This window comes from Colias eurytheme, chromosome 5 (genome assembly GCF_061535395.1).
Source record: "Colias eurytheme isolate Ceu_HAF_F1 chromosome 5, ilColEury1 Martin Lab GWU primary, whole genome shotgun sequence".
Classification (NCBI taxonomy): Eukaryota; Metazoa; Arthropoda; class Insecta; order Lepidoptera; family Pieridae; genus Colias; species Colias eurytheme.
In genome coordinates this window covers 11,350,182-11,363,833 of record NC_142984.1, presented here as the reverse complement: position 1 = coordinate 11,363,833, position 13,652 = coordinate 11,350,182, and the positions used below count along the sequence as shown (strand labels likewise).

Sequence of the window (13,652 nt, the reverse complement as noted above, 5' to 3'; positions counted from 1 at the left end):
CTTTTCCGCAACTCCGAGGCCTTACAATTGGTTCGTGAGTATTTACTTTAAATTAGTATTTTGCTATTGGAAGTAATATTTTAGAGGTTTCTTCCCTGGTTGGATTTCAACATGATTACTTCATGTTTAGGTTAGTAGATGCTAGATAGAGGGATGCAGGGATGATTTTATTTAAGGCAAGTGACGTTAGCATTATAGTTCTATCTATAGTTACAGGTTAACTTTTTATTGTGTCTCTATAGTATGGGTTTTTAGCAGTGACTAGCTTCCACCCACGACTTTGAACGTGCATCCCCGTTTTTCCCCGTTCCCGCAAGAATTTCGGGAAATCCTTTCTTAGCGGATGCCTACGTCCTAACATCTACCTGCATGCCAAATTTCAGCCCGATACGTCCAGTGGTTTGGGCTGTGCGTTGATAGATCACTATATCAGTCACCTTTCAGTTTTATATATTTAATTGGATTGATATAAAAAGGACAGATTCAAATTTTTATTTGTCATGTAATGAAGAATTGGAAATAGCTTACTTACATTTTATTATTTTCCTATTATTTAATTGGAATTTGTCTTTGCGTCATTATTTAATGCACCTACATTTGTAATTTCTCTTTTTATCTCTTTTAACTAAATCGAATCCAGGACAGTTAAAAATCACTTAGCACGAAATACCTAGTTGTGAGCTTATAGTTCTTAGCTATAATTTCTTATTTCTAGACCAATGTGATAAAAAGTTATGACCATATAAAAACACTTCACATTTTTCTCATATACTGTTCGTCAAATCCATTAACGTTAAAATCTTTTAAAGGTTATAAGAGAGAAAAAAGCAGTATTATTATTTATTGAAATTTTCAGATATTAGAGCGAGTTTCAAACTTATTTTTCTAAGATAAAACTTTTTTCGTCGATATTCTGGTGCTATATTGGGATGATAGATAAATCAATCACATTTTGGTACATGTATTGTGTTTACTGTTTATGTTTAAGGGAATATTTTTATAGTTTAGCAGATATGAGATATTCTACTAAAATATTGTCGATATCTTCGTCTGCATAGTCTAATCACAGTCAGTTTCAAACTCAAACTCAAACATAAATTTATTCAATAAGACTTCTTCGAGAAGCACTTTTGAAACGTCATTACATATTTTTAACATTTACCACCGATTCGGAAAGCAGTATGGTACAGTTTTGGTATGTAAACATACACACATACATTCAGATTTATAATATTATTAAAGTTAACGACGTTAAAACAGCAGTTGGCTTGGAAATCCACAAAATATTACACCCCACTAATTTTATATTCAAGAACAGTGCTGGTAATTAAATTTAAAAGCAGCCATTAGAGATATTGGCTTTTCTAATTGATCGGGTTAATGACCGATATTATTATTTGATCTGCAGGTTAAGCAACGTTTTGTGCAGTCAAAAATTGGATGGATCATCGAAAATATATAAAAAAGTTATTATTAAATGTTTTATTTATCGATATTTTTCCATTTAAAAATAGAAGTATTCCTGTGATTCAAGAGAGTTTCTATTTCTGTAAGGTCCTCGGAGAAATGTTGACTATGAAATCGAAGGGGAGGATCACAACTGTAACTAAAAATAATTATTCTGTAAATAGTTACATTCAGTGGAAGTTTTATTTAAGTTAAATTTTATAATCATAATTTTTTCGTCTTAAAAATATTTTACAAATTATAGAAACTCAAAGGTAATGACTAAGTATGTATTGTTCATAAATGTTATTGTATTTTATTAATTTAAATTCGGATAAGGACTAAAATTTGTTAAAACGTCTTAATTCGTTGAGACAAAAACTTCCTTCAGATTCCAATCTCGGAGCCCCTAATTACAAAATGTTTGAAACATTATCAGTTTAATCAACATCGGTTTTGGTCTTTGGATCAACAAACTCCTGTTTATTTAATGAATAAATTATATTTTGAAGGTGAAGAAATTTGTGAACGAAAACCTACTTGTGAGTTGTGACATGTGGTATATCTCAAAGAAAGCATATAAGAGGCTATTGATATCTAATAATTATTAATTTGTAATTAGCTAAAAATATTTAGTTTCGTCGACAAAAAGTATACGTATTTATTTACTTATAGGCTCTTATAAGAAATGAGTAACTACATCTTTCTATTTGTAACATTTCGAAACTTGTACCTTATTATAAGATTTTATATAATATGAATATGATCATATAAGTAATGATACAATATTATCTCATTTTTTTCATTAAATTTTTTTAAATATAAAACGACAATTTAAAAACCAAAAATAACAATAATAAAAACAAATATCGCTTCACATGCCCAAATAAGGTGAATTTAAATTAACATAATAATAAGTGCATCTCATAAAAGGTCAATCGACTGCATGTCCTTATATTATCGGAAGGAAAGAAATCTGCAGTGAAGCCTTATCTGTATAAAAATGTTATTACTACTTCCTGAAATAAATACTTTTTGATTAGCTAGGTTCAGTGGTTAAAATGTGTGTGAGCATAGAATGAGTTCGACACGGAGTACTGGGTTCGTCCACTGATAAAAACTACCAAAAAATATACCAACTGAATTGATAACCTCCTCCTTTTTTTGAAGTCGGTTAAAAAAAGTATTTGTGTAAACTACAAATTTTCTTTCTGCCTTTTATCGGTTTATCTTTCCTCTTTATAATCTCTACTATCTGTACTTAATAAATATAGCTGGATACGTTATCCCTGAGTGTAATAAGCTCTGTATGAACCACGGACAAAGCCAGGGCGGACAGATAGTACAATTTTAATACACGTTATAAACATCGATTGCGGTAATTTAATATATTCATTTCCAACAATCATTCATTCAAGAAAAGAAATAAGGATGTATTTATGCAAAACTAGCCAATATGTTGTAAGGCATTTACAATGTTTCCGATTTCCTGATACCCTTCTGTATTATGACATCCAATTAGAACGTTGACCTTAGTGAAGGCATCGAATACAATTAATTTATCTTAAATGTGTCGTGATCAGATCTTTGTTCTAGGTTTTGTGTACAGGGTGTTTAATTGTAGTTCTTTTTTTGTAGATACGATAAAATAAACGTCCCATATTGCCACTGAAAGATGGTTCTTTTTTGATGAAGTTCCTCAAATTTTGAATAAAATACATCGCTATAATTATTTCATATCATCCTTAGGAATAGAGTTGCACATGAAAATCCATGAACTACCTATTTGATAATTACCATGTAAACATATTTGAGGCCATCCATAGTCATTAATCACTGATTTTGTTTAAAAATCTTACTTTAAGAACTGAAACCAATCCCTGAAACCTCACACATGTTATTCCTACATTTATTATTCGTGGAAGATTAGATTCCCACGAAGAAGTTTCATCTTCAATATAAATTAGCATCACTCAAAACATTATTGTTGCATTTTATTAAAAACAGAACACCCTATATAATAAAAGGCACACTCGACTTGCGGATTGCTTAACGAAGGGAAGGATTTATTACAAGTACATAGGATACAACCGATATATAAGGTCTTAGCCCAGGTCCTTAGTCACAGTGCAAACACAGATTTTATCCTAGCACAATGTTCAAACTGGTAAGAGAATTGCTAATTTTAAGCCGTCGTTTAAAGAGATAAACCTAGTTTAAATCTAGCGATTAAGTTCCATAGTTTTAAAAATTGTTAATTTTTGCTACTTTATTCCTTTTTTGTTTCAAAAATTTCATAATATGTAATAGAATACGGCCTGCCGAAATAAATTATTCAGTGGCAGATGATACCTATTTAAAAGAAAAGAAAAATAAACATAAACAAAAGAAAGGAAAAATAATATTTGGTTTTAATCTACTTCAGCAATGTTTAGTAATAAAATATATTCAGGTCAGACACGTTGTTTACAAAATTAGCTAAGAAATATGTTTACAAATAAACGAGCGACCTAATTTATTTGGTTTGATGTTTGTAAACAAAAATTGAATAATATTAAATATCGTATTTACCGTACGTTATTTGTATTTAATTGTGGAATATTTCAGTGAAATAAAATAGTTAAATTGATTGTCTAAATATGGATAAATAATTGCATTAAAACAACTTAGAGTAAAACATTATAAAATAAATAGAATTGTTAGAAGATAAATCGAGCTATCAACATTATACTAAGGTCATTAACTGACAATAAATTGCATACAATGTCGATTTTATCGCCATTCAAACGAATTTATTAATTGAAATTGGCCTTAAACTCAACTGTGTTCTGATAATTAATTGAAATTTTATTCGATTCAATAGTATCTTACTCTTATTTTCTTGTAGTTGTAGTTTCAGTTAGTTTATAAATGAATTATTACTTAAAGTAAATCATGATAGTATGTATTCTGCTTCTTTTATACTTCCAATTTCTTAAAAGAAATCAATGCATATTTTAAGAAAATGTAAGTAGAACCTATGTACAAATTATTAGCCCTACCTCATTAAATGTGATGATTTCCGCTTTATTGTCATAGAGTGAAAATCTCAAATATAAATTTCGTTTCGTTAAAATATACTAAAATTAATGTGTAACCACTTCCGAATTTGCTATTTTTACAGAGTAATAATATCATCATTTTCATTATATTATGTTTTATGTAACTAATCATTTTTATTTTCCATCTTTTTCCCAAGATTAAATGCATCATTTTCATTTACAGGTAGCCTTCTTAGCCATCGTGGCCGTAGCCAGCGCGGGGGTGATCGCGCCCCTCGTCCCGGTGGCCCACGTGGCCCATCCAGTGGCCCATCCCGTGGTGCCAGTGGTCCACGCGGTCCACAGGCCCGCGGCCATCGTCCACGCGGCGCCGATTGTGCCGGTCGTGAAGCACGCGCCGATCGTACATGCCGCACCGATTGTGCCGATCGTGAAGCATGCGCCGATTGTCGCTGTACACCATTGAGATTAAATGTTTGATTGTTTATTAACTTGTTTTTAATGTAATGTAGGAGGAGGCGGCTTCCTGTATGTTAAGTGGTTATGTATAGGTATAGGTAGGTAGATACTTTTATTGTAATTAATACACCTTAAAAACTTAAATAGTCAAGAAATATTTTTTTTTTTGCAAATTAAAGTTTACAAAACAGAATTCAAAATTAAACTAAATTAAACAAAACATTGCAAGGCTACAGAGTCTAGTAAAAGGAGAATGTAGAAATAATCCAGACTGTAAAGACAATCGAGATTGGAGATTATTATTGTAGCATTGAGCAGATCTTAAAAGCTTTTGTGCATAAAAATAAAGATTATCTTGAAAATTAAAATAACATTGACAATTTGGCCTGTTGATAAAAAAACTGCACAGTAAAAATCTAAATAATACCGCTTCATTTGTTTAGTAGGTCTACTTACGGTATTAGCAACCGGAGGTAATATATTCGAGTAGAGTTTGAAAAAAAAATATGGCATTGTACGTCGGTTAATTCTTACTTATTATTATACTTACTTGTTTGTATAAAGTAGCCAATAACAACAAATGTTTAATACATTTGACATTTATCTAGGGACTATTCTCATCCATTGAGTTATGATTTATTCCAAAATATAATCCTTCCATAACGTACTCATTATTTAGACTACTTAACTACTTTTAGCTAGTAACTACCGCGTAAATGTCCGATATCAAGATGATGAAGATACGAAACCGGTACCAAGTTACTCAAGCTTAAAAAGCACTTCTAAAATCATTTATTAAATAAATCAATGCATGAATTTTACACCAAAATTGGTAGCATTTCGGCACAGACCATAGCTCCCAAGGTGAGCATTTATAAGACTCGAGTCCCGATCCTGAGTCAAGGCTGGGTCCCTTTATTTCCCTAAAAGGTCGGAACGCGGCACAAGAAAATTTAATTTTTCGCAACCAAGGTCGGAATTATCGTTTTATGTGGAATAAGAGTTCTATTTCGCGATTCGATGTCGTTAGTTGACTATTCAACGTGTTTTATATTTTTGTTTTTGAATATACATAATTTTTTGGTATTATTATAAGTGGTTTCCCTGAAACATAGTAGGTACCTAATAAGAGCGATTAAAGGTAAGCTTTTTGGATAGAGTTAAGTCTCTTCGCTATGTGATCTTTACATTGAAGACTGATACAACAAACATTAACATTTTTGTTAAGACAGTACATTAAAATCTACGTATGCAAATATGTATGTATGTATGGTTTTCACGCATACACTACTGGGCCGATTTTGATGAAATTTGGCACAGATAATCTTTAGACCCTGAAAAAGAACATAGGCTACCTTTTATTGCGAAATATGTACCACGGGCGAAGCCGGGGCGGACCGCTTGTCATAAATAAAAATAAGTTTCAATTATTTGCCATTTCATTTTTTTTCAGAATTTAATATTAATTATGTATGCACGCACTTGTACAACTACTGCAGGTACCCAATTATTCTTAATTATAATTACAATTAATCATACCACACAAATCATCACATGTTTTACACAACATGTACAACGCATTGAATAAACATATTCCAACATAAAACACATTTGTAAATGAAAATCACAACACAGTAAAGCACTCATAAAAGCTTCAGTTTAATTGCGAACGTGATGCGAATAGTGTTCGACAAACAACCGGCGACACCGTCGAATTATAATTAAACTGCTCGTTTATATAGAAAGCGATACTATAGCTAAATATAAAAATGAATCGCAAAATGTGTTGGTAAGCGCATAACTCGAGAACGGCTGAACCGATTTCGATAATTCTTTTTTTATTAAATTAAATAAATAAATAAATAAAATCATCTTTATTTGGTTCTCACAACATTAAAAGGTTACAAAACTAAATTATACTACACAAAGAGAGGATAACGTTGTGAGAAACTGGTGCCTGAAATAGACTCCTTGAAGTACGAGGATGGTTCTTATGTAGAGAAAACGTAAATATTATCTACCACGGGCGAAGCCGGGGCGGACCGCTAGTAGCTAATAATATAAAGGTACCAGTATTATAAAGGCTAGTATAGTATTCATAAAACATATCTATACTAATCTATACTAATATTATAAAGTTGAAGAGTATGTTTGTTTGAACGCGCTAATCTCAGGAACTGATGGTCTGATTTGAAAAATTATTTCGGTGTTAAATAGTCCATTTATCGAGGAAGGCTATAGGCTATTTATCACAAACATCGCAAATCTATTTAAGAATTGATATTATAAATATGGTACATTTTAACAACGTTCTTTACATGTATTGACGTTGTATATTGTATTATGATGTCTACAATATAATGTAATAGAAATATCATTCACTGAAACCTGCAAAGCGATCCTTCCACGAATGCAATTTAAAACGTTATTTGTCATCTGTGGACTTCCAAGAAATTCTATTACCACTTCCTACGAATATTGTAATAGCAAAATTGTGTTTGTGTATAAGTGAAGATACAATAAATGTCTACGTATTAGGTACATGAAGATCTAACTAGCTGTGCCCCGGGGTTTAACCTGCATTGGTCCGTGGACCGTGCCTTGTGGTCTCAGGGTGATGATATATTGTAGCTTTATGAATTTATTTTTGAATCGGACCCGTAGTTTCTGAGATTAAAACGTTCAACCAAATTAACTCTCTATTTTTCAATTTTAGTATAGATAACATCGCTTATAGCATCGCATCTACTGGTTGTGATTCTTTATGAAATTCAAAATATATTTTCAAAGCTAAGGGGTTAATGATCTCAAATATTTGCTGTTTAAGTTATACAGTATATTCCTTAAAACCGTGTAACCTTTATAGTTGTTTACCAGATTTTAGCTTACCGCCCGCGGCTTCGTCCGCTTTGTCTAAAACCTAATAAAATATATACTAAAACCTTCCTCTTGAATCGCTTGAATCTATTAAAAAAACCGCATCAAAATCCGTTGCGTAGTTTTAAAGATTTAAGCATGCAAAGGGACATAGGGACAGAGAAAGCGACTTTGTTTTATACTATGTAGTGAAGGACCGTGTAACCTTTATAGTTGTTTACCAGATTAAGACCCACATAATCTTTTGCGTTTTTAAGAGTACTAAATTAATTAATTGACTCTAATTTAATTCAAGTTTGATAATAATAATATAGTTTAGGTAAAGATTATTCATAGATCATAATGAATCCTCATATTATATTACTAGATTCCCGCCCGCGGCTTCGCCCGCGTTTTCAAAGGAAAACCCGCATAGTTCCCGTTCCCGTGGGATTTCCGGGATAAAACTTATCCTATGTGTTAATCCAAGTTACCCTCTATATGTGTGCTAAATTTCATTGTAATCGGTTCAGTAGTTTTTACGTGAAAGAGAAACAAACATCCATACATCCATACAAACTTTCACATTTATTATATTAATAGGATCTTGTATTATTTAAGATGGAAATAAAAGTTGCAGTTTGATACAAACATAAAATATGTATTGATACGGAAATTAAAATAAAACATAAATTTAAAATAAAAAAACATTTATTGAAAAAATTAAAAACGCACAGTACAAACACAAAATATAAAAACATGAGATAAAAACCACACAATTATACTAACATAAAAATAAACCTTAAAAACGAAACAACAAAATTTAATTGGTCTAGTAGTGCAAACAAATGCATCCTGTCATCCTATATGTAAATAATACAAATGTACTAAGGGAAAGTTGCTCCACTTAATTTTTAAAAATTAAATCATTCGTATGCATAATTTAATATTCGTAATAAGTACCAAAAATGACAATTTGAAACAATTTTCGTGAAAATTACACCGGGTGATTTTTTTTATCAGTACACAAAATTTGCGAATACTTTCTATTGATATCTTCAACTTCATGTTTATATAACTGATCAACTTTAACAAAGAAATTTGGACGAAATATAAAAAAAATAAGCTTTCCATACAAAATGCATAACTCTATACATTTTTTTCGACCTAAGTTTCTTAGTGAAAGTTGTTCAGTTTAACTAATAAAACGGATAAACAAATTTTGTATATAATAAAAAAAATGTTATGTTTGTGTTAAAAAATTATAAAATAGAAAAATACGCAAATGAAAACAAAAGATAATTATTTCTGACTAGCTTCCGCCCGCGACTCCGTCCGCGCGAATGTCAGTCTTCGCGTCTTCTACAGATTTATTATATTATGTGTAATATATAGATTTATATTGATAAACCTAATAAATCTTTTGCTAGCATTCTGATGCTTTATCGGTTGCACTGGATTTATCTCTTTTTTTTCAATCGCTTGAATGATATAGGATGGGTCCTTGATGGGCATCGAATGCTGAAGTCTCGAATCAATCAATTCTGACAGTAGGCAATTTATGTAAAATCTTGAGAATGGTCCATCATTTTATTTTGCCTAAACGTTACATACTTTTTTATATATTCTATTTTTAACGAATTATTCACTCCGGTCCAAATAGCAAATAAGCAGACTTCTGCTTCTGCAACGTTTAGTTGTCCCTGAATTTAGAAAAAATAGCCATGATTCTTATCTATGACAAAAGTGTTATTTTTTGCATTGTATTTCAAATATTACATTTTTTTTAACCGCATCTTCCGCATTCATGTCTTTTGCCGGAATTAGACATTTAACTTCTACTAGTCCCATTTTCCCTTTTTGATATGGGAGTGTATAAAGTAAATTTTTTAGATACTTCTCGTTATACTTTTAAAAAGTTATTATTGTCATTTTGCTCATTAGGTAAAGTAATTTCGATATCAGTTTTAAGTTTTTTGATACCTGCAATAATAACGTCATAATCGCCTGCACATACTTATCGATTACACCCTGTATACAATCCACCATCCACATTCATAATGTTTTCCTGTCCTCCTCTCCTTTACGCTGTTCACCGATACATTTGAAATGAGTAAATCTGCTACCACTGAAGGATGTTTCATTGTGATCAGCAAATTTTCACCACTGTTGTCGATTATTTGTTTTTGGGAATCATCAGTTTTGTTTTTTGCAGATTGGTGATAACCTAACAATACGTCGAAAAGGGAAAGCATCAACGAATTATCGTTTTCGTCCTCTTTTTTTATTCTTCGCGTCTCTGTTACTTCTGTTTGTTTAGTTCTCAACACCCACTGAATTTTCTATGTTATTGTGATCTTCCATTACATCTGAGTTTTGATGATGTGATGATAATCCATTCGTTTTAATATTGGTACTTAGAGTTGGTAGAATAAACTAGAAATGGCGGACTAAATTTGTCAGCGCGTCTGTAAGATCAGAATATAAAACCAACATCCTGTATTTAAGTTACAAAATTAATAATCAAACAACATGCCGCTACGTTGAAAATGACTAGAAGAAAAAATTAAAACACCTCGGATCAATTTTGGAGTAAACAAATCATTTTCCCCGTATGGGGATTTCCCCGGATGAACTTGGGAAGTTCAAGTTCTCAATACAAGTTTATATTATATTTCGTATTTTTCAAACGAAAAATAAACATTTTTGGAACTTCAAAAAAATTATATTATAAGAAAATTTATGAGCTTACTTTAGTTTTAAAGAAATATACATCCCTTTACTGACACCCCGTAAAATAAAGAAATTGTTGCCAATCACCTTTGCAATCTATTTGGTTTCATTAGCTTTATGTTCGAAGATAATTTTTTGTCTAGTAGTTACACGCGTATTTTTTTCGTTTATTTTCCATATCGAAATCAAATGTTTAAAAATACGAATATTTGCACAAAACTAAGATAAAAATAATCAATTAACAAAAATATTAAATTTAATGAAGTAGAGCAACTTTCACTTCGGTATGAAGGAAAATCGAGCGTAGAGCACACGTCAGAACGCTCCGGCCCAAGGAGCGCGACTAAAGAAATTCGCTAGGACTTTTCCTAATTATTTTAAATATTTTTTTAATATTTAAAGAATTATCAAAATTAAAAAAAAAATTTTTTAAAGGATTAATACTCATTGGTCTTCAACCAACTCGAATAAATTAATGGAAAAAATAACTTTTAGCAGTATTTATCAATAGATTTTGTAAGGCAAAAAAATGGGAAATTTAATGAATTTATAACGTTCTAATTAAGAAAATCATAAGTTTTTCGGCAATTGTATTCAGCAGTTTTTAATAACGACTATATAAGGATAATAATGCGCTGATCAGATTGTGTAAATTGTAATCGGTTGCAACGTAGTGAGTGCACAAACTTAGCTCGAAATGTCTTTGGGGGAAAGAGACTTATCTTGAAGGCCTGATTAAGGTAACATAAAGTAACTTTATAAATGTGAAAAAATTCACGCGCATTGCGTATATAACACTAATTGATAAACAAGAAAAAAAAATTCAGTTTATCATTTCATTAGCCGGGAAAAAATTGTCAAATAACTTGTTGAAAACGCAATTTTGCTAGACTGCAGCCTTAATACTACGTAAGTATAATATTATTTACAAAATTAATGGACATTTCCCAAAGATCACAAGTTCTTTTTTTATTTAATTTTTAATGTTTATAACTAAGGTTTTAACAATTTCATCAGCAGTCATGTGTCACAATTTAAATAATGTAATGCACTCAGCAACATGGTCCCTCAAAAAGGTCTCCGCAAGCACTAAAGACGAATTTAAATTTTTAATTATACTAACATGTAACTACATTACTTAAGAAATCATCTTTCAATAATAACAAAATGAAATATATAAATATGTATGTCCAAAATGGAAAAAATATAATAACAATAATCTTAAAGTTTGGAATACCCATAATACCCCATAAAAGACAACAATAGTTTAACAATCCCTTTTTCCATGTAATGCAAACAATAAGACATTTTAATTTTTAATCTTGACCCTTTATGATCCTATCATAAAACAATAAGACTTAATGAGCCGTTCTAGGAAGATTATTTATTATAATATAGGCTCATTATGTAATTGTTTAGTTAGAAAAGAGGATTAAGAATACTGTGGGTAATTTAAAATAATGGTTGCAGTGCAGGTAATATGATGACTCATTTCAAACCAAATAAAAGTGGCCAAAAAAGCCATGAGCAGTTAGTATCGATGTAACCGCTGAACGGAGCAGACGTGTGCAGTGAAGTGATAAAAGTGCTTTGTAGTACTAACTAATAATTATTACTGGACTCCTTCATGCAAGAAAGAGTGAAATTTATTAAGACTAAACTTCGATAACGTGGTCAGTTCCAGAAGAATCAAAACGGAAAGTGAACTGTGTGGTGAAGTAAATAATAAGAACCACTAAGTCTGAATATTATTCTCATGAACAAGAAACAAGTTTTAAGAGCAGCCTTGGAGGATTATATTCAAAGGAAATCACATAATTGAAAAATTACTAATAGTCAACCGTGAAAAACTCCTGCTAAAACAAAGAAGTTTCTCGATGCCTCTTTCTTCGGATAAAACGAAGTTAAACTAGATAAGAAGAGAGTGGAAAACGTCTTCAAGAGAATTTCAGAAGAATATGACGTTGAATTAAAACGAATTGAATAATTACTAATAGTCAATCGTGAAAAACTCCTGCCATAATTAACAAATCTTCTCGATGCCTTTCTTCGAACACAATTAGGTTGTAGAGGTAAATCTGGATAAGACGAAGAGAGTGGCAAACGTCACAAAACTTGTATTGAAGGACCTTCAAATCAAATCAATATAATTGAAAAATTACTAATAGTCAACCGTGAAGAACAACTCCCAAAAACACTTGAACTAGAAAAGTGTGGCAAAAAAATTAGTGGCGTCACATAAAAGTGAAAAGCTTGAGATCAAGTGGTATATAATTGCAAAATTACTAATAGTCATCCGTGTAAAACATACTCCAAAAACAGTTAATCAGACGTAATTATTTTTAAAGCTATTGAAGATCATCATGATTGACGATTTATCAATCAATAGCCAGATAATCGTTTGAAATTTCTTCGATGAGCTGTATCTATACAAGTTAACAGCGATCCCTGGAGCCTGAATTCGAAGAAGTATTGCTCTGAGTTGCATGTAATTGAAAAAGTACTAATAGTCAACCGTGAAGAACATCTTCCAGTACAAAATGTCTTCGATGCGCCTCTTGTTTCGTTAAAAACGAATTTATAGACATGAAACGAGGAAAAAGGAAAACGTCTCTAAAAGTATTAAGAAGCATATTATCACTTGATTGAAAAAATACTAATAGTCAATTGTGAAGAACACCTCCCAACAACAGCAAATTTTATAAATGCCTCTATGGATATCTCTGGAAGCAACAAGGTAATAAAAATTGAACTAGAAAAGAGTGGCAAACGTTACACGAAGTATTTGAAAAGCTTGAGATTAAGTGGAATATAATTGAAAAATTCCTAATAGTCAACCGTGTAAAACATACTCCAAAACAGATGACGAACGAAAATTACCCCAGTTAAATTGAAAAATTACTAATAGTCATCCGTGAAAAACATATTTCAGAAACATAGCTTCTGGATGTGTCTTATTTCGGCAATAAAAGAAGAAAAAGACAAGACAGAGTTTCAGAGGTTAAACTGGAAAAGAGTGGCGTCTCTAAAAGTATTTTAGAAGCATAAAATCAAGTTGGACATGTAATTGAAAAATTACTAATAGTCAACCGTGATAAACTTTTTCTAGAAAAAGGA

At 31.1% G+C, this 13,652-nt stretch overlaps 2 protein-coding genes across 2 annotated transcripts in view; one reads left to right on the top strand and one right to left on the bottom strand.

Annotated features, from left to right (window-relative positions):
• LOC149908683 (neuropeptide SIFamide receptor-like) overlaps positions 1-13,652 on the bottom strand; it is a 103,329-nt gene that overhangs the window by 37,884 nt on the left and 51,793 nt on the right. The window lies entirely within an intron of this gene.
• On the top strand, positions 3,558-4,978 carry LOC149908684 (uncharacterized). The gene is made up of 2 exons (XM_090101631.1): positions 3,558-3,613; positions 4,711-4,978. Exons 1-2 carry the CDS (start codon positions 3,602-3,604, stop codon positions 4,951-4,953), a joined length of 255 nt encoding a protein of 84 aa, XP_089957757.1. The 5' UTR covers positions 3,558-3,601; the 3' UTR covers positions 4,954-4,978.